This window comes from Psittacula echo (assembly GCF_963264785.1).
Source record: "Psittacula echo genome assembly, chromosome: 7".
Classification (NCBI taxonomy): Eukaryota; Metazoa; Chordata; class Aves; order Psittaciformes; family Psittacidae; genus Psittacula; species Psittacula echo.
The window spans coordinates 28,516,027-28,538,755 of NC_137740.1; the positions used below are offsets into that span (position 1 = coordinate 28,516,027).

A 22,729-nucleotide genomic window follows, 5' to 3' on the forward strand; every position below is an offset into this window, starting at 1 on the left:
GAGAGTATTAGGATCTTCCACTACTATATGTATAGGAGTACACAAATAGTTCTTGTGCCTCACCTTTGTTAGTTTCCCATATGCTGTATTTGCTGGTAGGACATCTATGTGCACATACTGGTCTTTTCATCAGCAAACATCTTGGAAGTTGACTCCCCTCCATATTTATTCAATATCTTCTCAGCAAAATGTATCGACCACTATACCAAGCAGTGTGTGGAGAATGCAGAGCTGCCAGAAGGGGAGAAGAAGCCTGTTGATGAAAGGCTAGAAGGGATAGTGAACAAAATGTTCCAGCGGTGCTTGGATGACCACAAGTACAAGCAGGCCATCGGCATAGCTCTAGAGACACGCAGGCTGGACATCTTTGAGAAAACCATCCTTGAATCGGTATGTGCAAGAGCCAGGAGGGGCAGGTAGCTGGTCTTTTCCAGGTGTGGATTCAGAAGTGAAGTGCACGATCCGTGTTGCTATGAAACTCATGCTGCTTTGTATGAACAGAATAAAAGATGAAAATCAAGGTGTTTGATTCATCATGTTCATGGAAGGCAGAGCCACTCAGGGCTGTTGAGTATAGAGGGACCCCTAACTTTAAGAAATCCCCAAGCTGCAAGTTCCTGGGAGAGTATTCCCAGGAAGCTTGACCATGTACCCTCTTCTTAAGGTATTCCCTGTCAGCTATTAGCAGAGATACAATGCTGGACTAGGCAGACTTGAGATCTGCTGTGTTTTATTTTGGTGTGCTTGTCATCTGCTCTAACTCTCTTGGAGGGGATTGTTAGGGCTAGGTGATTTATTTATGGCAGGCAAAAGAAAATAATCCAGTAACTGTGTGAGTGGCTCTAATTTTCAGTAAGTGGCTGTGTGCAGTATTAGCCTGCCCTGACTGCAAGATGGTAGGTACAGACTGACCTTAACATCTTTCACTGAGGGTTTAAGGTAAGTCATATTACCTAGTTGTAGCACTTAGAGAAGCATAGCTGTAGTCATTTGTAGCAGCTCAACAGTTGTGTGTAATCTGATTATTCTGTAGTATCTCAGTCATATGCCAGACACATGGTTTAAATCTTAAATTTTAGCCCTTTCAGTTTACAGCTTTCCCATATTTTTGAATGCCTCCTGGTTTTGTATAGAGGAATGAGAATCATAAGGCATTCATTTTGCTTTCTGTGTTCTGTTTTCTGCCCTATGCATTTACTAACTTAATTGTCCATTATACATTTCTCATCTCAAATCTGAAGTTTAGTAACCAAATCTGTTTCTTGATCTCTAGAAAGAAATAGGCATGTTTGGGATCTTTTCTTGGCACATGGTTTGTTTTGTTGACATATTTTATGTTAGTACAGTGACTTTCACTACAGTCAAGAATGATTGTTTGAACAAGGGATGTGGAGAAGGGGAAATAGCTAGTGAACTTTTAAATTAATCTGTTGCATGTTTTAACTATTGAACTAAATGTTAATCCTGTACATTTTTGGTAGTATTTTATAATAAGTATAAGCCTTTCTGAAAATCTGAAAGGAAACTGTGAAGATTTATGTGTCCACATCTTTCGCTCTGCTTTTTAAAATAGAAAGGAGGTAGCTTTGTTTTAATTTCGAAATTCTATTTGTTAATCCAAACTCAGAATTGATATCCCTGAATTTTATTTCAGAATGATGTTCCTGGGATGCTAGCCTACAGCTTGAAGCTCTGTATGTCTTTGATGCAGAATAAACAGTTCCGTAATAAAGTCTTGAGAGTTCTAGTTAAAATCTACATGAATCTGGAGAAACCAGATTTCATCAATGTGTGCCAGGTAAGCTTCTCAGAGTGATCAATCAAAAGTTACTCTTCTTTAGATGTATTTGACTTGATATCTACTTGATCTCTTTCTTATCTTTTCCTGCTTGTGTCCTTCAAATATATATCAAAATTAGATCAAATTGAAAAGGAGATGTAAATATTGCACATTGATCAATTTATAGAGAAAGAAACATGTTCAAAGGCAGTTTGAGGATTTAGACAACTCTGACAGAATATTTCAAGCCTATGTATGCAGTATCAGATGGAAGGTTCACAGCTTTGAATTAATTTATTTCTCCAAGGAACATTGACAGTGCTTTGTTTTTTTGGTGAGCCATTGTCTGAAAGTGTTTAGGCAATCAGTTATGAAGTTACTCAGATGTTCTCAGACCTCTGCCATACTTGGTGTGCCAGGTAAATGTGACTCAGAACTGTTATACCTGTTCTGTTTTAGCCGAGATATCTCTACAAAATGACTGATTCTTCTTTAATCTGCTTTTGAAATTTATGTGCTTAGTAAGACAATGTGGTCAGTATCCAAACTGCAGAAAGAGGTGTCTTGAATTTGTAATACTTGGTCTTGTTTTAAAACTGACCTATGAAAACTTCAAAGATTTCTGTTACCGTCTGTGAGAGAGACAGAATTTTTCTTTCTTTGAAAGGATGTTCTGTGGAAGCAGCAGATGAAGGAATGGTGAAAATGGAGTATGTAGTGTTGCTTTTTCATTCTGAAGTGTGTAATGTCTTTTTTTTTTTGTCTTCTTCCTGTTCTTCCCACTCAGTGCCTGATATTCCTGGATGATCCACAGGCTGTAAGTGACATCTTGGAAAAACTGGTGAAGGAAGATAACCTTCTCATGGCCTACCAAATTTGCTTTGATCTGTATGAAAGTGCTAGCCAGCAGTTCCTGTCTTCTGTGATCCAGAATCTCCGCACAGTTGGCACTCCCATTGCATCCGTGCCTGGATCCACCAACACTGGCACCGTCCCTGGGTCAGAGAAAGACAGGTGAGGAGGTTGGCTTGAGAAGGGGTGTAATTGGTTACAGTCTTGCTCTGATGGAGCTTCCTGTTCTGTGTATAGATGCTCATTACAAGCAATCATGTTGCTCCCCTTCATTTAAGTCAGGGCAATAGACAAGACATGCTGTTTGCTCAGGGCAAAATTGCATATTACTAGAACTTGCTGTTTGGTAGAATGCATTTTCCACTGCAGCTGAGGTAAGCATGATGCAGTTAGTGTGGCTCAGCTAGTGAGCAATAATTCATTAAGCCATAGTGTGAAATGCTTGGGAACACTCTGATGTTGTGTGGTCTTTGCAGCATCTTATAAAGCTGAGGAAGGGGAGAGTTTAAGTAAAAAGCTTATCGCAGCTATATGCAAGTTTGGTTTCACATCATAGCTTGTTGGAAGAATGAGCTCAGATGATACTGTAATGTTGTAGACCCTTTTATACTTGCAGTTAAAAAGAGCTAGTTCAAATCTAGTCTGAGTTTTGTTAAAGTCCTGACATTTAAAACTTTAGTGGTTGACATAGAATCATAGAATGGCTTGGGTTGGAAGGGACCGTAGAGATCATCTGGTTCCTACCCTCCTGTCACAGAGGACAACCTGGCTTTGAGCACTTCAGGGATGGGGCAGCCACAACTTCTCTGGGTGGTTTGTTCAAGTGTCTCGCCACTGTACAGTAAATGAACTTCCTCCTTATATCTATTCTAAATCTACCCTACATCACTGGATCATAGCTGCAGGAAGCAGCTGTTAAGAAAACCAAAGTTGTCACTAGCCATTCCATCTTCTTTATTTCTTGTTTTGATGGCTTTAAGGTAATTAGCAGATAGTTTTGTTTCAAACTTCTGTTCTTAGAGGATTGACCAACCCATGCGAAGGCTGCTGTCCAGCTCAAGGGCAGCATGGAGGAAGTTTGTGCCCCATCAGCTCTTTAATCACTACAGCTGTCGTGCCTGTACAGAACCTGATGCCTGCACTGTATTTGATAGTGTGTGATGGAGAATGCTGCCTGGATTAAGACTGATTAACTATAAGGGCTTGCACAGCTGTAAGGAGCTGCATCTAAATGCTTAAGTGATACAGGCATAGCAAGCATTTTCCTCTCCTTTTCCAGTGAAATAAAAGGAAAGGCACAGAATAAATTATAAGTCAGCCTGTGAAGCATTAGGACAAGGTGCTAACAACAGCTTAATATGTTTCATTTCCATTTCAACACTCTTAACATCCATCCTAATAGTGATGAGCTCAGTGCTTCTGGGTGAGGATATAATTACCCTTGCTGACTTGTTTGTTGACCTTGTTTTCTCACCAGTCTCTGCTTGTTCCTTCCCTACAAGGATCTCTGTTTTTGTTGTCTCTATAGATGGAATAAGAGTGTGGGGTTTTCTAGGCCTTTTTCTTCAAGTTCCCTGAAAATTAAATTGGGAGGAGTTTCCTTCTCAGCAGTGACCTCCAGATAGTCAGCCCTTGTCCTGTCAGAGTCCTGTTCCCAGTCATCATCTCCATATCACAGACTGCTTTTTGGGACAGTGTTCAGCCATAATTTCAGTGCTTGATTAGTTAGGAGTGGTGAACTAGGTTGCATTTTTAATTTTCATTTTATTTCAGTGATGCTATGGAAGCGGAAGAGAAACCAGGAAGCACTTGTGCAGGGAAATCTGCAGAAATTGTGAGTGCCCTTTCCAATGTATGCCTTGCTTAGTTTTTCTTACATGTTCTCTTTGAATTTCTGGGTTTTCTGAACTGGTTTGGCTAACAAAGAATGGAATTCCCCTTCTATCTTACTTGTGTCCAAGGTGCCAGATGATCTCTGAGGACCAAATATCTGACAGTCTGGAAGTCCAGCAGTTCAGATACTGAAAGCTGGGAGAGAGTGGCAAGTGGGTAGATTTCAGCAGGAATTGCAGTGCTCAGTCACTGAAGAAGGGATCAGAGGGATCTGGCTCGTGTGTTTGCTTTTTGTTCATATTAAAATAACTCATTCTAGAAGAAAGGGCCTGAAATTTGCTGCTGTGAACCTAAGCTGATGAATTAGCTTAACGCAGTTTTTAACTTTTTAAAATTTTTTCTTCTACTTCTGAAATCCAGCTCTAGTTCTGGCTGTATGGAACTGATGCTGTTCCGCAGGAATGGCAGGAGGGGATGCTGATGTAACATAGTTTGTTTTGAGCTAGAATGGTGGCTATATTGCTGGTCCAGCTGGTTAGGATCTTTTTGTTTAGTTTCTTTCCCGAAGTAGCGGAGACAGTGAGTTTGTTTCTAACATGCACATAAAATTGCATTTCAGCATGTAGAATGACTACTGCAATTCTGACATTTCTAATGCTGAAGAACGGTAATGTTTCTCGGGAGGAAAGCAAAACCCAAGATGAGTGTGGGGTTTTTTGTTGTTTCCTCATGGTGCATGTTTACAAACTAGACTTGGGAATCTTTGAGCAATTCTTCCAGATCATTTAAAAATTTATCAAGGACAAACAGAAGTGTTTTCTTGAAATTATATTCCACAAGGAAAACAAAAGGGATTGAATTTCTTGCCCCATTAAGGAACCTGTAAACAGTGGTTTTGTACAGGAAAGGTGTCAAATCAGTTTCTGCTGTACTGGCATTGCTGACTGTGCCAAAGGACCAGTACATAAAAACAGTTATGTGACCAGAAATATTCTTGAGCTTAATCTTCCACAATTCAGAATGCTGACTATAAAGAAATAATTGAGGGGATTGATTTAAGGGCTGAGCTACTCATGCTTGGCTGGTCTCTGACCAGCTAACAGTGTCAGTACAAAATGCTATAGTGTACTTTTCACCCTGCTCAGAAGGGACTTAAGTTGGAACTTAATCTGTGGAAACTGTTCCATCATGAAGAAGAAGGAGGCCTTCTCAAAGAGCTTTGAAAGTCAATGTATTGGAGATTCCTAGTTCTACTAGGTGTTGTTTTAAATAAAGCCTGTAGCTCACAAGAACGGTGCTGCAGCTCAGCAGGGTCATGTAAAGTGTTGTGACTTTGTGGTCCTCTCCATTAAAACTTCCGTGGAAACACAGGTTCACATCTTCAAAAGTGATTGCGTCTTGCAGGAGACTCGCTGTATCTATAGGGCCAAACAGCAGCCTGCAGAACATCAGATGTCACTCATATCCTTTTACTTTCAATGAAACAATACATTTACTTCAAAGACTCTCTTCTCCCACCTGCACTGTTGTGCACAAAGGGACTTGGGAGGTTTGGGCTTGGGCAGCAAGGGCAGAAACAATGTCCTTTTAGTCCTAAAACGTGATAGATTTTGGAATATGGTGATGGGAACATATCAGAGTGGCTTCTCATGAACTGAATTGTAACGGAGCCATAGTTGGTTTCTCATGCTTTTTCTTCTTTCTGCTTGTATGTGAAGAACCCAGAGCCTAAGGACCAGATCTCAAAAATGATTAAAATTTTAAGTGGGGAAATGGCCATTGAGTTACATCTGCAGTTTTTAATACGCAACAACAATACAGACCTCATGATTCTCAAAAACACAAAGGTAAGAGGCTTTTTGGATATGGTTGTCTTGGATTCATCTGTTTCATCCTGTGTTTTGACCATGTTGCTATTTTTACATCATCATCTTACGTTTTAGCATGAGCTCCCTGGGTACATGTAAAACTTGAACATGTGAGGCTGAAGAAGAGCTGATTGCACCCAAAGGCCATATAATCATTGCTTGAACTGACAGCTAGCATGATCTTGTAACAGGCTGCTGTTAGCATGTTGCTTTGGTTTGTTTTTTTTTTTTTTCCAATTGGTATAGAAACTAATTGTTTTCTTCACAGTCCTCCCCCTTTTTTTTTTTTGATGGGTTTATTTTCATCTGGTCAGTAAGATGGATGAGCTCACCCTCCAGGTCCGCAACTGATCCGTTGCAAATGCTGCTGGTTGGGGAGTGATGGAGTCAGCCAGGACTGTAGGTTACAGTACGTTGGTATCTTTATTGAGGTGTTCATGAGACCATACTTTCAGCTTAGCTAAAGAAATCCTGATACATGCTGAGAGACTAATACTTCTCATTGAAGACAGAACTGATCAACTACTGTAGGCAGTGCTAGTGAACTGGGTAACTTGTTTTGTTTTGGAAGGTGTTACTCAAGGGTGGCTAAATGAAAACTTAGAGGTAAATTAAACTCTCTTAAGCTAAATGATTATTAGAAACCATAGGAGAAGTTTTTTATGTGTGAAATGAGATGCACATTGTCAGCAAAAATGGTAGGGGGTGCTTGTCAACAGGTTCATCTATTTCAGGAGGCACTTCAAATGTATTGGAAAATCATTTTGCATCTACTGGTTAAGTCTTGGGAATGATCCTGCATGGTGTTCCAGGGGTGGCTTGAAAACGTCAGCAGCACGCACACTGTAGTGCTCAGTTGTGGGAACCAGAAGAAGGGATTTTCCAGTTAAGCTGCAATTGAAGTCATAGAATCATATGTTAGGGTTGGAAAGGACCTTGAGATCATCTAGTTCCAACCCCCCTGCCATGGGCAGGGACACCCCACACTAAACCATGTCACCCAAGGCCTCATCCAACCTGGCCTTGAACACCACCAAGGATGGAGCATTCACAACCTCCCTGGGCAACCCATTCCAGTGCCTCACCACCCTTTCAGTAAAGAATTTCTTCCTTATATCCAATCTAAACTTCCCCTGTTTAAGTTTGAACCCGTTACCCCTTGTCCTGTCACTACAGTCCCTGATGAATAGCCCATCCCCAGCATCCTTGTAGGCCCCCTTCAGATACTGGAAGGCTGCTATGAGGTCTCCACGCAGCCTTCTCTTCTCCAGGCTGAACAGCCCCAACTTTCTCAGCCTGTCTTCATACGGGAGGTGCTCCAGTCCCCTGATCATCCTCGTGGCCCTCCTCTGGACTTGTTCCAACAGCTCCATGTCCTTTTTATGTTGAGGACACCAGAACTGCACACAATACTCCAAGTGAGGTCTCACAAGAGCAGAGTAGAGGGGCAGGATCACCTCCTTCGACCTGCTGGTCACGCTCCTCTTGATGCAGCCCAGGATACAGTTGGCTTTCTGGGCTGTGAGTGCACACTGAAGCCAGCTCATGTTCCTTTTCTCATTGACCAACACCCCCAAGTCCTTCTCCTCAGGGCTGCTCTGAATCTCTTCTCTGCCCAACCTGTAGCTGTGCCTGGGATTGCTCTGACCCAGGTGTAGGACCTTGCACTTGACATGGTTAAACTTCATAAGGTTGGCATCAGCCCACTTCACAAGCGTGTTGAGGTCCCTCTGGATGGCATCCCTTCCCTCTGGCATATCAACCGAACCACACAGCTTGGTGTCATCAGCAAACTTGCTGAGGGCGCACTCAATCCCACTGTCCATGTCACCGACAAAGATGTTGAACAAGACCGGTCCCAACACCCATCCCTGAGGGACACCACTCGTTACCGGTCTCCAACTGGACATTGAGCCATTGACCCCAACTCTTTGCGTTGTGGCCATCCAGCCAGTTCTTTATCCACCGAGTGGTCCACCCATCAAATTGATGTCTCTCCAGTTTAGAGACAAGGATGTCATGTGGGACAGTGTCAAAGGCTTTGCACAAGTCCAGATAGATGACGTCAGCTGCTCTGCGCCTGTCCATCAGTTTCGTAGCCCCATCATAGAAGGCCACCAAATTGGTCAGGCAGGATTTCCCCTTAGTGAAGCCATGCTGGCTGTCACCAACCACCTCCTTGTTTTTCATGTGCCTTAGCACGTCTTCCAGGAGAATCTGCTCCAAGATTTTGCCAGGCACAGAGGTGAGGCTGACTGGTCTGTAATTCCCTGGGTCATCCCATTTTCCCCTTCTTGAAAATGGGGGTTATGTTTCCCTTTTTCCAGTCGTCGGGAACTTCAGCTGACTGCCATGATTTTTCAAATATGATGGCCAGTGGCTTAGCAACTTCATCTCTAACAGAAACTCATGAAAAGGATTGGTTTGCACTAGATAAATGGGTTGAGAATATAATAAAATGTATTAACAAGCTATTAGTTTGATTAAAGGTAAATTGCCAGTTAAGTTAAGCACAATTGCAATCCATTTTTCTGGTGTACTGGCAAGCATGCTAAGTGACCTAGGGCATACTTTTTGCTGACTGGTGATACTGTTTTTGTTCTTTCAGGATGCAGTTCGGAATTCTGTGTGTCATACAGCAACGGTTATAGCAAACTCCTTTATGCATTGTGGTACGACCAGCGACCAGTTCCTTAGGTAAATTTAGGCAAGGAAGCTCTAATGTCATTTAAAGGTCTTTGAAGAACGTTGTTGCCCTGCTTAACTTGATACTGTTAAAAGGTGTCTGCAAAACTCTAGGCTTACAGAAGAATACACAAAAGGTCTGAAAATTAATGTGCAGGCAGAAAGAAGAAGCTGGAATTGTTTCCTTTTCTCTCTCTTCACAAACTGACTTGATTTGACTGCTAACCGTGTGAGCAGTTTGGAGGGTAGAGATCTGGAATGTTTGTTCTGTTTGCCAGTTGGAGAATTTCTGAGGTGATGTATCTTTTTTTGGTAGAGACCGACAATGCTGAATGACTCTTGGAAGGCAGATGTCAGGGTTGACCTTACCAGTGACTTGAGGAAAGCTTCAGAAACTGCTAGAGTTTCTTCCAGAGAGCTGATGGGCTGCATGTTGGTCAGTTGTTCTCATCTTTCACTGAGATGACCAGTACCAAGGAGACTGATTATGACCACCCAAAACTCTAGGCTGGTGAAGGGAAGAGAGGTGTAAAGTGGAAATGTGGTTAGTCTTCTTGCCTTCTGGAGCTGCTTTTCTCGTTTGAAAGTGGTCTTTAGTGCTGCGAAACCTTGCTTGCAAGATGAGGAACAGGCTGTATGAAAAACTTTGTATAACCTTTCTCTTTTTGTCTTCCAGAGACAATTTGGAGTGGCTGGCCAGGGCCACTAACTGGGCTAAGTTTACTGCTACTGCCAGCTTGGGTGTTATACACAAGGTAACGTGTTCATTGCCCTCTGTTCAATATAAATGCTTGACTTATGAGCACTTAAAACATTGAAATAGAGATTCTGAAAAATGCCTGCACTCCAGTTTACCTAGTCTATTGCAAGGCACAGCTGTAACAAAGCTGGTGTCTTTGCACTAAAGGAACAGCTGTGCTTTATCAAGTCTATCTTGTCTGATACCCGATGTAGTTTATGGCATGTTTTATTGAGCATCAAAAAGGTGGTAGTGTAACACAGCTCAAGGAGTTTTCTTCCTAGATCTTCTCTTCCTTTGTGAGTTGAACAGAGTCAATAATTTCTAGCTATTAAAACTGCAGGTGTACATTTCTTAAGTGGTTTTAGGACAGTACTGTCCTTACTGTAGTAAGCTTCAATAAGTTTGAATGGTGACCTGAATAGTCATTTTCTTCAAATTCATGCACAAAAAGGGCATGTTTAGAGCTGTTTTGAAATAGCAAGAAGTCTTTGTAATTGTGTTGCGTGTCTCAGCCCTCGTTCAGGTGGTCTAGTGAATGAACTAGTGTAGCTTCAGGCCAAATTTGTCATGAATCAGTGACCAAGTGATTGATGAATACTTGTGTACTGTGGTTAATAAAACCCCAGTACAGAAGGATTCTTTTCTGATTGTACAGCACTGAAAGGCTAATTTTTGTGGAGAAAGTAATGGCTATAACTTGCTTTCTCCTGACATGTTTTAATATCATTGTGAAGTATGTGCATATGCTGTTTTTTCACCTTTCACTTCCCACTGTCTTCTTTTCCTGCTGGACTTTGGACATACAGGGTCATGAGAAAGAAGCATTGCAGCTAATGGCAACTTACCTACCCAAGGACACCTCGCCAGGGTCAGCATACCAGGAAGGCGGAGGCCTCTATGCCTTGGGTCTCATTCATGCTAACCATGGTGGGGACATCATTGACTATTTGCTGAACCAGCTGAAGAATGCCAGTAATGATGTATGTACTGGGTTCAGTGATGAGCCTTTGTTTTGTTGGGAGTATCCAGAAAGAGTGCTAGCTTGTTTAGGGTTAGAGGTGACTAAGACCATGGCAGTAGTGTGGTATTTACACTTTCTTTGGGCCTTAAATATAAAGTTTGGTTTTAACAACCTATTGCTCAAGGTTTAGGTAAGATTTTTAGGAAATTCTTTGAATTTAGGAAACAGTTGACAGTAAATCTAGCTTCATCTTCCTTACTCCTTGTGTATCTACTTACTTTTGTTAGTAGACCTGCAATATTCAGGGACTGTTACTGCTTATGGCTTAGCTGTCAAAAGAATAAGCCACAAAATGCTTCTGCTGCCCTATAGGTATATATGTGTATATATATATAATATATATATATAAAAAAAATATATATAATATATATATATAAATATATATCATATCTAAATATAAATATATATATAATGCAACTTAATAAAAAAACCCCCTATTTTACTTCACCACTCACTGTTTGTAAACCTCTACAAAAAGTCTCATTTTCAAGTTAGGAACAGATCAGTATTTTCCCAGCATGTTCCCTTCATCTCTTTGGGGAATTTCACACTGCTTAAAAATTCTGTGAAGGGATTCCACTCATCTTATTGCAGATGTATTGTTTTTCCTGTATCCATTGTTAAGACAAAAGAGGATGTAGACAGTTCAAGTGGGTTACTGATTTACCTTTCTACTTAAAAAATATTACTGAGCAGCAGTTTTTAGACATGACACAGTTTTATGGTTTTACATAAATCACTCAGTGGGCAAAAAGACTTTAAAGATACTAGAAAGTATCTTGTGCTACGTGTAAAGCTTCTGATACTCATTGTTTATAGGCTTTTGAACCACTATTTCTATAGTTTTCTGCCTCTTTCATCAGAATTACTGCCTGAGATGGTCAAAGTGGTATTTCTAACAGGTATTTCTAATTTTGGGTTGTTTGAGACTGAAAGTTTGCAGCTTTATGTTGATGGAAAAATGTCTACTTCAGCTGAAGCTGTATTTTTCCCGGTTTTATGATGACTAAACTTGCATATGCTTCTCTAGATTGTCCGACATGGTGGCAGCCTGGGTTTGGGTCTGGCTGCCATGGGGACAGCACGTCAAGATGTGTACGATTTGCTGAAAACAAATCTATACCAGGATGATGCAGTGACAGGTAAATGTTCTGCTTTCAAAGCAAATAACCATCTGAGGCCTTATCAGGCATCTGGGGTTTTTTGGTGTGGTTTTTTTTTTTCTGGTTTTCTATTAGCAGCATGGGTTACCTTAGCTGTGTTTTATTTACTGACCTTTTCCTGATCAGCATGGTTCTTGAGTTATATGGCAGTAATATTCAGAGGTCCTGTCAGGGCTGGTCTGTGGCATTATGCCAAATATTGGTAAGACATGCTATGTCTTTAAACAATCTCCTATTTGATCTGTTGTCCTACTTCTTGTGTGATTTTCTAGATAGAATATTTACAGCTTTTGGGAACAGAGTTTGCTTGACTTTTTGCTTTTCTGTGCTGCGCAGGTGAGGCAGCTGGTTTGGCACTGGGACTGGTTATGTTGGGATCTAAAAATGCTCAAGCTATTGAGGACATGGTTGGCTATGCGCAGGAAACCCAGCATGAGAAGATTTTGCGAGGCCTTGCAGTTGGAATTGCTCTGGTCATGTATGGGAGAATGGAGGAGGCAGATGCTCTCATTGAGAGTCTCTGCAGAGATAAGGTAAGTTTAATTGTGAATTAATCCCTGGCCCTTTTGTTACACATATGACCTTCCTGTTCTCTTGTGAAATCTATGGTAAGTTGGATGTTTCGAGCCAGGGAAGTTCTTACATAAGTGTCCTGGGTTCAGCAGTAGCAGTCAGTTTTTCTCCTTAGTAGCTGTTGCAGCACTGTGTTTTTGACTTTTGGCCTGGGAACAAAGCTGATAACACTGATGTTTAGACTGACCAAGGACTTTGTGAGTCTCATGCTCTGCCAGGGAGGAGGAGGGGCCGGGAGGAAGCGGGGACAGGACGCCTGACCCAAACTAGCCAAAGAAGTATTCCATACCACAGCACGTCATGCCCGGGGATGTAACTGGGAGCTACCCGGAAGGGCAGGTCCTCTTTTTCGGTCGGGCTCTCTTTTCCGGCGAGCAGTATCGTATTCTCTTCTCTTGTTATTTCTCTTATCATTATTATTATTGGTGGCAGCAGCAGTGATTTGTGTTATACCTTAGTTACTGGACTGTTTTTATCTCAACCCGTGGGAGTTACATTCTTTCGATTCTCCTCCCCATCCCTCTGGGGAGTGGGGGGGGGGGAAGTAGACTGCGTGGTTCTAATTTACAGCCGGGGCTTAAACCACGACAATAAGTCTCAAGTGAGGAACTTTCACAGCTTGCTTCATTAACTCTGATCAACAGTACAAGAACAAAAGTGCTTAGTTGTGTATTTTTTAGTCTCATACTTACTGTCCGTAGTTCTGTGAGCCTCAACAAGGAGCAGAACAGGTTGTAATGATTAAAAATGGATGAGGTTTGCTGTAGGTGGTTTGTTCTTGACGATCTAGTAGTGGTTCAATAGCAGATATTGAATAAGAAGCAAAATAACACATCTGCCAGATACTGTCTTTGGGAGCCTGTGGTGTGGCAACTTTCTGTCCCCCTGAAATTGGTAATGACATCCCTGCTTTGGTGATTGTCTTGTCACTCATCCCTAATAAACAATTAAGCAACAAGGCTACCTTTTTGCAGATTCCAGGCCCAAAAGTGGAGCAGATTTAAAATCAGAATTAGTAAGTCACTCTTTGGGTGAATGTTAAATATTGCTGTTTTCTCTTCCAGGATCCAATTCTCCGTCGTTCTGGCATGTACACTGTTGCTATGGCATACTGTGGCTCAGGGAACAACAAGGCTATCAGGCGCTTACTGCATGTGGCTGTAAGTACTGTGGGCTTAGAAGCACACAGCAAGAAGTATGTGGTGTGAGAGTAAGCACATCACTGACAGGTTTTGGTTCTGTGGTGTTAATGTTCTAGTCTAAATCAGAGATTGTAAAATGATGAAAACTTTCCTTAATACTATGAGTAGAAATAACAGGGTCTTCTGACACTAGGATAACTAGACTTTCAGCAAGAGAATATTCAGCCTGATACCACAAAAAAGGAACCTATTTAAAAATAACACAATCCCAAAATAGTTGGTAATGGCTTTGTAGTGAATAGTCTGTGTAACAATGGGCTGGGAAAAAGCAACTTAAGCTATAGAAGATGAGGTCTGTCTGCTCCTTGATCGGCTTGCAGCTACAGCGTATGAACAAGGGTGAGGCCATTTCAGCTAAGGCTGAACATGATTTTTAACACTCTCCATTGTTGTGTCTTCATGATTAACTTGTTAATTATTGTATCTTCCTGATTAACCTAGCTTGAAATGTTTAACTTGGCTTGAAATGTTGCAAAGTCCTCAAGTGTTTTAACTACATTCTGGATGTCCTGTTTTCCCTTTTGTAGGTGAGTGATGTGAATGATGATGTGAGGCGGGCAGCTGTTGAGTCGCTTGGTTTCATTCTGTTCAGGTACAGTATCTTACTTGGTCACTTCTGCAGCCTTCAATTTGATGTCCATTGCATTTTCAGGAATTGTGTATGCTAGTGCTTTCACAAAATTACGTAATTGCTAACTGAGTGGATTTGAAATGTCAAAAAACTGAGAGAAAATAAAACTTCATGCAGAATTAGAAGCCTTCTTTAATGTTCAGCAGATGCTTAATGAGCCTTTCTGTTGGTTTCCGGACTTATGGCTTAATTGTCTGAACAGAGTTAGATGAAGTTGACAAATAGAATGAAAAATCAATATTTGCAGGATTGAGACTTAATGAAAAATTAAATATAAGGTGCTTATGCCAGGCCTCTTAAAGGCAGCAGTACTCAGACAAATATGTCTGCCTGATTGCTATCTACAATGTTCTTGGAGGTCATGACTTTAGCAAAAATAATCTGAAGAAGAATGTTGAAATAATCTTTGTTTTTAAGTATCCACTGCTAAACCCTGACAGGTTACTCGGGTTACATTGTGGTAATGTAGATGTAGCCCACCACAAAATAGTCATGATGTTTGCTTTGGTTCTCTGAAGTGAAATCAGTTTCTGATCTGGTATTTTCTAGTGCTCTATGGATAGTTCCCTAGGTAAGAGGTGCTGGGCTTGGTTGGTGTGTGTTTGTTTGTTTGGTGGTTGTTGGTTTTCTGCTTGGTTGGTTTTTTTTTTTTATTAGATTGGGGAATTAAAGGTCTCCCCTTCATCTGTTAATACAGTAGTATGTGTAATTTTAGCACTGAGTTAAGCTGCAGCCTTTGGGTGTGTCTGAGAGGAGGTAGTGTGTACATAGGTCCAGCACTTGTAATGTAAAAATCTTTGTTCGCATCTTCCCTGGATAGTGGCAGTTTGTAAAGTCATCCTTAAAAGCTGGATAAGAGGTGCTTAACGGTGGTATTAAAAAAATAGGTTGCTGATGATGAGTCAAGTTGGTCATTAATGAACGAATTTTCTAGGTGAGCAGCAGGTGTCTCTCAAGAGCTTCTGCTCTGTTGCATTGTTTCTTGCTGCATAGCAATAGTCTCCTGAAGTCAAAAGGGTCTGTTTAACTGGCTTCTGCATCTGTGTACAGAAGGAAAATTCCATGCAGGCCTTCCGTATTTTCAGGCATCTTTTTTCCAAACAGGTTGTGACAAATCACTTTCGATCTCTGATTTCAATGTGATTTTTCTTCTCAGTAAATGAAAAATGTAATTGGACATCAGTATCTTCTGCCAAAATGAGAAGCTTTGAAGGCTCTGAGCTAAACCATTTACCATGTGCTTGCATCTTATTGGAGCAAGGTACTTCTGGGCCTGTTCTCTCCATATCCAGCAATAAGGGAAATGAGTAACATCACCTTTGACTCTTTCACCTGCTCTGCAGTGGTTCGTATCTTATCCTGCCTCTTCTTCTGAAGGGATACAGTCCAAAACCTGCTTGCACAGCAAGGAGGAACCTGTAAATTCCAGTGTCCACCTGACTTGGTAGCAAAGGACTAAAACTTTTTACCTCATTATCATTGGCTTCTGGAGACTGAAGGCTTGTGTCAAGCTGTTGTAACTGCTAGCATTTTTCACTTGATAACTTTCATAAAGTACATGATCAGTTGTTTTGCTTTAAGACACAGTTCTGGAGGGAGCCCTTGGTTTGTCTAGTCCAGACTCCTGCATTCACATGCAGCAATGAAAGGGATTTTCTGGTAAGTAGGCCTCACAGGTTACCCCCCGCATTATTCTCTCTAATTATAACCCAAAAGCTGTGTTTCAGTTTCTGGAAATAAATAAGGTACATCACTGTAGTGATCTAAAAGGAGGTTTTACATTTACATTTCCTGTTTGCTGAAACTGCTAGTTAGAGCTAATTGTGTTCTATAGCCCATAAAGAACAAGTGGGCTATGCGTTTGTCAGATTTCATGCGTAAAATGACATCTCTTAGGACTGTTGCTTGTTGAAGTCTATCTAGATTTACTTGTGTTAAAAGCCCCTAATACAGCATTGAATGCTGGCAAGAGTCATTAATCTGTCAGCTGCTAGGTATACAGAGCTTTTCAATAAAGTGTTTTGTGATGGGAGCTGAGCAGGTCTCTAACACTGTGGGCTAAGCCCCAGAAATTAATCTTGTCTTAGGTGGAAGAACGTGACTGAAGCTCCTGTGAGAAGAGATGTTGTTGAATTCTCTGCATGTGGTTGCAGAAAGAGAACTATGAAGTCAGGATTCAAATAAGAGAATAAGTTTGTTTAATGCAAATAAAGCCTTTTTGGTTTTTAAGACTTATGCTAAAATGGAAAACACAATAAATTTAAAGTGCTTTACTTTTTAAAATTGGAAAGAAATATTTTTATCTTCATTTTTACCAATTCAGATCAGGAATTGATCTTTGTTTATATTGCAAAGTGAGATGTAATTGGTTTATATAGTCAGCTTTTTTTAATATGGCTATATATTAGAGCAATGGTGCAGTATATCTAAACACTGTAGTTTATGTACAAAAATGAGCAGGTAGATGTTTTATAGATACAACAAATTTGGTTGGGGAGAAGGCTTCAATGTGGGAGGCAGCAATGCTTGAGACTGTGAAATAAAAGGGTTTAATACTCTCATAGCAGTGTTGAGAGCCATGGGGAAGAAGGACTTAAGTTGTGAGATGGGCTTCTGCCTTGGTGCAGTATTGTTGGGAAAAGGCTAAGGGCAGGAGAGGGAACAATGCAGCCTCTAGAGAGTCTCAAAAGACAGATGTAGTCTTGGCTGATAAGTGTAGGCTACCCAAAACCAGAGAACTCTGCATGGCTTATGTTCAGTTCTTCATTTTAGGATTAGGCAAGTTCGATAGTAATGTTTCCTGCTTTTGTATTCTTTGTGTTTACATAGTCTTTGATATTTTAACACTATATATTTGTTTTGAGGCAAACATAGGTCAGATACTTAGATTTTGTTCCAGGAATACTTGGACAATTTGTTTTAACCCCTACAACCTACCTTTATCCAGTAGGCAGATGGCAGATCTTCTGGGTAATTGAGTAATAGGCTAACAGTCACTCTAATGTGATCTGTACGGGTCACTTTTTCAGTTCATTAACTGTGAAGAAGAGGAATTTAGTGAAACATACCTGCTTGTTGATTCTTGCATGGGAAAGGTGAAAGGGTTTTGTTTACCTCCAACCCATTTTTGTCTTATTCAGTCCTCCTGGGGGGGGAGGTTGAGGGTCCCTTTCAGTGAAAGGTTAATAGTAACAGAAATCTTATTATAACCAGAAGAAACTTCAGACTTTCACGGAAGTATTTTTAGCTTTGAAAGTGCTTTTATCTGTAGGTTTGAAACTGGAAACAGAGCTGTGCGTCTTCACTGACCAAAGTATTGTGCACCGGAGAATTCCCTTGGCATTTCTGGCAAAACTAATCTAAATTCTAATGAAAATTGTAGCTGTACAATCAGATTGAAACAATGAATGCATTTGTGCAATCAGTACACTATGACATCTTCTATTAATTCTTCCTTGCTATTGTTTTATCATTATTCTAGACCACTTTGTATTCATGAGATTCTTCAGGAAATAGAGCTCAGAGCCTTATGTTGCTTGAGAGTGTTTGAAAACCTCTGCAAGTGTTTTAACTTCCTACTGTAGAGTGTCTGCACAGATAAGCAATATGATTGGGTTTAAATCTGAGCAAGCTAGGCTGAAGAAACCTGCTGAAATCTCCAGAGTATTCCTTCAATTAGTCACTTGGTCCTTACATCGTAAAAACGATAGGCTTATAAGCACTGCCTATAGTGCCCATAATAAGCCTATCAGCTTATCTATAAAGATTTTCATATCACTAAATCACAGCGTGCGTGAGAAGAGTGACAGAAACCAATCTAATATTCCTCCCCACCTCTCATTCTAGAAAAATATTTTCAGATTCCCAGATTATACACACTAAAGCTTTTTAACTTAGTAACTAAACATTTTAAGCAGTGCCATTTATAACTAATTTGGTTGTCTGACCAAATCCTTGAATTTGCTTTAAAACTACTGTTCAGCAGCTGAAGTTTCAAATTAAGTCATAAAAAAATGCTGAGATTCTTTGAGCCATTAAAGTAAGTTAATGATTTTTTTTTTTTTTAATGGCAAAAACTCCTGTTGGATTTTATTAGGGTATATGATGTGCATCTTGCAGAACAAAAGATTTATTTGTTGTTCAGTGTTTAATGAATTTGAAAATGAGTTGCTGTCAACTGTCTAGAGCATTTGTGAAGAGGATCCTTCAGAAAGCAAAAAACTCCTAATTTTTAAGAGCATGATACTGTTTTTCAGAGGTTGGAAAGGATCTCAGTACCTGGATGCAAGGAATCTTAGGTGTGGCTAGACAAATAGGGTTTGACATAACTTATTTTTAAAAAGAGTAAATATGGACATTCCAGCAAGCCATCTTGCCTATTTTGTAGCTGGCTTCCCATTTAAAAACTAAAAAGCTTCCTCTCCTGCGACGGGAAAGCCTTCCTTTGCTACTGGAGAAAACAGTGTGTCCCAGGGGAATGGACAGTGACAGTAAACAACATGGTGTCAAATGACAAAGCAGAAATATGGAAGCTACTTCTCTCCTGATTGCTGTTTTTACCATGTTGATAGTTACCTAGAAAGCCAAAGGGGAAGTGAAATGAAGAAGTGCTTCTTAGCAGTTGTACGGAGGCATTTTTATCAATGTCATGAAAGAAATCTAGTGCTTCATGGTAGTATTAAGTCAGTGCTGAGAACTGGCCAGAACTCTGGGACCCCTGCCTCCAGCTTCCAATGCAAAGAGCCAGAGGAGCTCTGGTGTATGTCCTGTCTCTTTTGGCTCCAGAGTACCAGGTTGTTCAGTATGCATTCACCAGGTTTACTGTGCTTGCATTACTTTACCTTTTAAGGCTGAAGTTATGTATGACAGCCTAGAAAAAGATTTAGGGGCGTAATCCTTTTGCTTTCTCATACCAGCCTGCAGAGCTGTGGATTTTTCCACAGTAAGAAAATGGTGTAGGAAAATTACCTTTTCTGTGAAGCAGCATGAAAAAATCAGCATGCCCCTTGTGTGCTAGTGAACAGCTTTATAGCATCAATCTCTCTTCTTAGTGCCTTGTCCTTTGCTTAACACTGGATTTTTTAACTGTATTTTGATGCATTTGAAATCGATATGAGTATAGCCAGATGTGATGTGATTAGGAAAGTTTTACACTTGGAGAATGCAAGATAAGTGATGAATACATTTTTCTGGCTGCCTGAAAATTTTCTTAGAATCATAGAATAGTTACGAGTTGGAAAGGACCTTAAGATCATCTAGTTCCAGCCCCCCTGCCATGGGCAGGGACACCTCACACTAAACTGTGTCACCCAAGGGACTTGCAGCTTAATCCCCCAGATGATTTGGGACTGGCTCCACAAAATGTGTTTTGTATCAGCACAGTTGAGATTAGCTGAATTTCTTGCTTCTCTGTTTCGTAGAGTGGTTTAAAGGTTGGGATTTTGTTTGGTTTTGCTTGGTTTTGTCTGGGTTGGTTTTTTGGGTGGTTGGTTTTGTTTGGTTTGTTTTGGGTTTTTTTTTCTCTTTTTGATATTCCCTTTATTTGCATTTCAAGGCACTTATTCTGTTAGGCTTCAAACTCCATTGTTTTCCTCTCTTCAAGGCTGCTAAGGTGGATATATTTATAAGTAGTCCTTGTGTCCATGTCTGTGCTGTAATTTTTCATTAGATAGGCAGCCAGAACATTAACTAAATATCTCCTAATGTATTAATGAAACAAATAACAACAACAACAAAACCTCATACTTGTCCGTTGTTCTTCTAAAATGTATTTCTTCCCATAGTGCTTGTATGTTGCAGATCAGCTTTTACTCGTCTGTCTTGCTTCTCTAGTAGTTTAAACAGAATGAAATATGCCAGATAAAAGCTTACGTGATAATGAGGAAAGTTAAACGAGGTAACTGTGTACGTTATTTTTTTTATGTAGCACATAGAGGCCACAGAGCTGGCCATGTGATTGGTTTTGTCATGGGCCAGGTTCTGAGAGCATCTTACTTCAGAGAAAGGAATGACTTATAAATTTGTGTTGCTTAAAGATGATGCCTGTGGATGTGGTCCTGAGCTTCCCATCTTGCTTGTCAGTACCACACTAGCAGTGTTGTCCTTAGTTACTGTACAACAAACTTGTGCTTTCTTACAGTAGCTTGCAGTGACTCTCTTATTTTCAATCATGTCTTGCTAATGAAGGTAATGTCTTTGCTCAAATCCGTTCTTGTAGATACAGTTGCTAAAACAAGATCTCTGCTGTCTGTTACATTGTCTGCATCTTCTCTTCATCTTTCTTCTCCCTCTGTCCTTATGCTTTCCAAGGCTGTTACCTGAATTCTTCACTTGTTTGCTTTCTCAGTGGACAAGCAATTTCTTTTTACACTTGGCATGTTAAATGGAATGTGCATGTTTTTCTGTCTATGGAGAAATTTCCTCTCTTTGTAGGAAGACTGGATTTTTGATGAGTCACTAGTCCTTTTGATTGAGGTTTATTATTGCTGACTATATTCAATAACTGAAACATGTTTCTTTGTATGGTTACTAAAACTGAGAAATCTATATGCGAGCTTGACAAAATAGATCTTTGCCAAGTGAGACTTTTTCAAGGGTCGTTTCCTGTTAATGTAGTCTAACCCTTGATTACTAAGAGGCCTTGCTTTGGGGGGGTTCATTTTATTCCTGCTCTCTCACCCCTTGAGCTTCAAAGTAGTCTAGGTCTTAATAAGGCTTTTGATTTTCAAATATTTTTAGATGTAGGTATCTTTTACGAGGGTAGCAGTCCATCAATTCTGGCTTTAACTACAGGATCCCCTTAAACAAATTTTAACAAAAAGAGGAGTAACAGCAGTTAGAGCTTTTTCTAACTTAAGTGACTATCACCAAAAAGGGTAGGAAGAAGACAACTTACAGTAAATAACACAGAAGTATTTTTAATAATTTCTTCTGGGACTCCATGGCAGTTTTTACATTAGGCTCCATTTCAGATGTGCGTATGTTCTAAATTAAATATATGCAAATAAATGTTGGAAGGACATGTTATCTTTCGTACTTTCTGTTCTGAGGAGGAAAAAAACTAAACCTTTTTCTGCACATAATTTTAGTGTGTAACTAGAGGGTTCTGAAAACACTAAAAATGAAAACAAAGCCCCAGCTAAAAATGTTACTGTAAATGGGAACTGTTGGGGAAAAAATGGTGAGCTGGCTGCTTACTGTGAGAACTCCAGTACTTTGGGGAAATCCGATTTCCCTTCCTAAAGAAAGATGTTCTGGAACTGTCAGAAGCTCCTCGTTTCACAGATGCTAGACTCTGGTAACTTTTATGGATTGTGATGAGCGATTCTTTGTATGAATTTTATGCTCTGATGAAAGGCTTGAGCATGTCTGAGAGAGTGCAGATTGGGACCTACAATCGTATGCCATTAGTCCAGTGAAATTATTGTGAGCTAAGCTAAACTGCAGATGTGTGCAGGTCTGGATAGTACTGGCATCTCTACTGTCTCTTAAACGCTTGCTCTTATGTTCAAGTGCAATAGCTATTCTGTGATTTTTCTACTTTGTGTGAACTATATAAGATAAGGGAAGGCTTTCACTGAAGTTTCAATGGTTGCAAAAAAGGAAGCTTGTCCCTCTAAATTAAAGGGAAGTTCCAGGCACTTCCATGAGTTCCATGGTTTACTCATGATCACTGATGTGGAATTGTCCTAATTTGGTTAAATGCTCTCACTTTCTTAGTACGAAAAGAACATCTGACAAATCTAACAATACCAGACATGTTTGTATGCAAGAGTAATGGAGATGAAATTCAGGTGGATAAAAGATTCTACATACCCCTACAGTAAAACAACAAAGGGACAGTTTCAGCACATGGCATTTTTACTCACCCTGCTAAGAAACAGTTTCACCTGTTGTGGAATGGACACCTTTTGGTCTTTGGAGGAAGTGATTCTGCTTCTGATATGCATACCCATAGAGAAGAAGAAAAGCTCATACTTGGGTACACAGTCTCAGCAAAGGAATGTATCTGTAGGAGGCAACGCAGTGAGTGTATGTGCTGTTCTGTTTACACAGAGTAAAGGTGGGTTTAAATTGAAACAAGCATGCTTGTATCCCCTTGCTAATTTCATCATAAAGCATCAACCTACAGAATGTTCTGTCTTCTTTCCAGAGTAAACGTTAGTGTTTGCACAGAGATGCTTTTCTTATAAAAATGTACTTTGAAGAGACTGGGGGTGGTGAGAACTGAAGTCAGATGTGCAAATTGGCTTAGCTTTTATTTATTTCCCTTTTCCTGTTGGCTGCAGTTCTGCATCAGTCATTTATCATGGAATGAAGCTGTGGGTGCCACCATGGGGTTGGGGTTAAAATAGGGGAGACTTTGGAGGAGAGGAATTA

General features: G+C 40.3%; 1 protein-coding gene across 1 annotated transcript in view; it reads left to right on the forward strand.

Annotated features, from left to right (window-relative positions):
* Nucleotides 1–22,729, forward strand: part of PSMD1 (proteasome 26S subunit, non-ATPase 1) — a 72,193-nt gene that overhangs the window by 4,703 nt on the left and 44,761 nt on the right. Inside the window, exons 5-16 of the mRNA XM_080624338.1 lie at nt 185–390; nt 1,655–1,798; nt 2,568–2,794; nt 4,406–4,466; nt 6,184–6,312; nt 8,942–9,030; nt 9,695–9,773; nt 10,567–10,740; nt 11,812–11,923; nt 12,281–12,477; nt 13,582–13,677; nt 14,247–14,311. Coding sequence (XP_080480464.1) covers nt 185–390; nt 1,655–1,798; nt 2,568–2,794; nt 4,406–4,466; nt 6,184–6,312; nt 8,942–9,030; nt 9,695–9,773; nt 10,567–10,740; nt 11,812–11,923; nt 12,281–12,477; nt 13,582–13,677; nt 14,247–14,311 — 1,579 coding nt within the window. The remainder of the gene's footprint in view (nt 1–184; nt 391–1,654; nt 1,799–2,567; nt 2,795–4,405; nt 4,467–6,183; nt 6,313–8,941; nt 9,031–9,694; nt 9,774–10,566; nt 10,741–11,811; nt 11,924–12,280; nt 12,478–13,581; nt 13,678–14,246; nt 14,312–22,729) is intronic.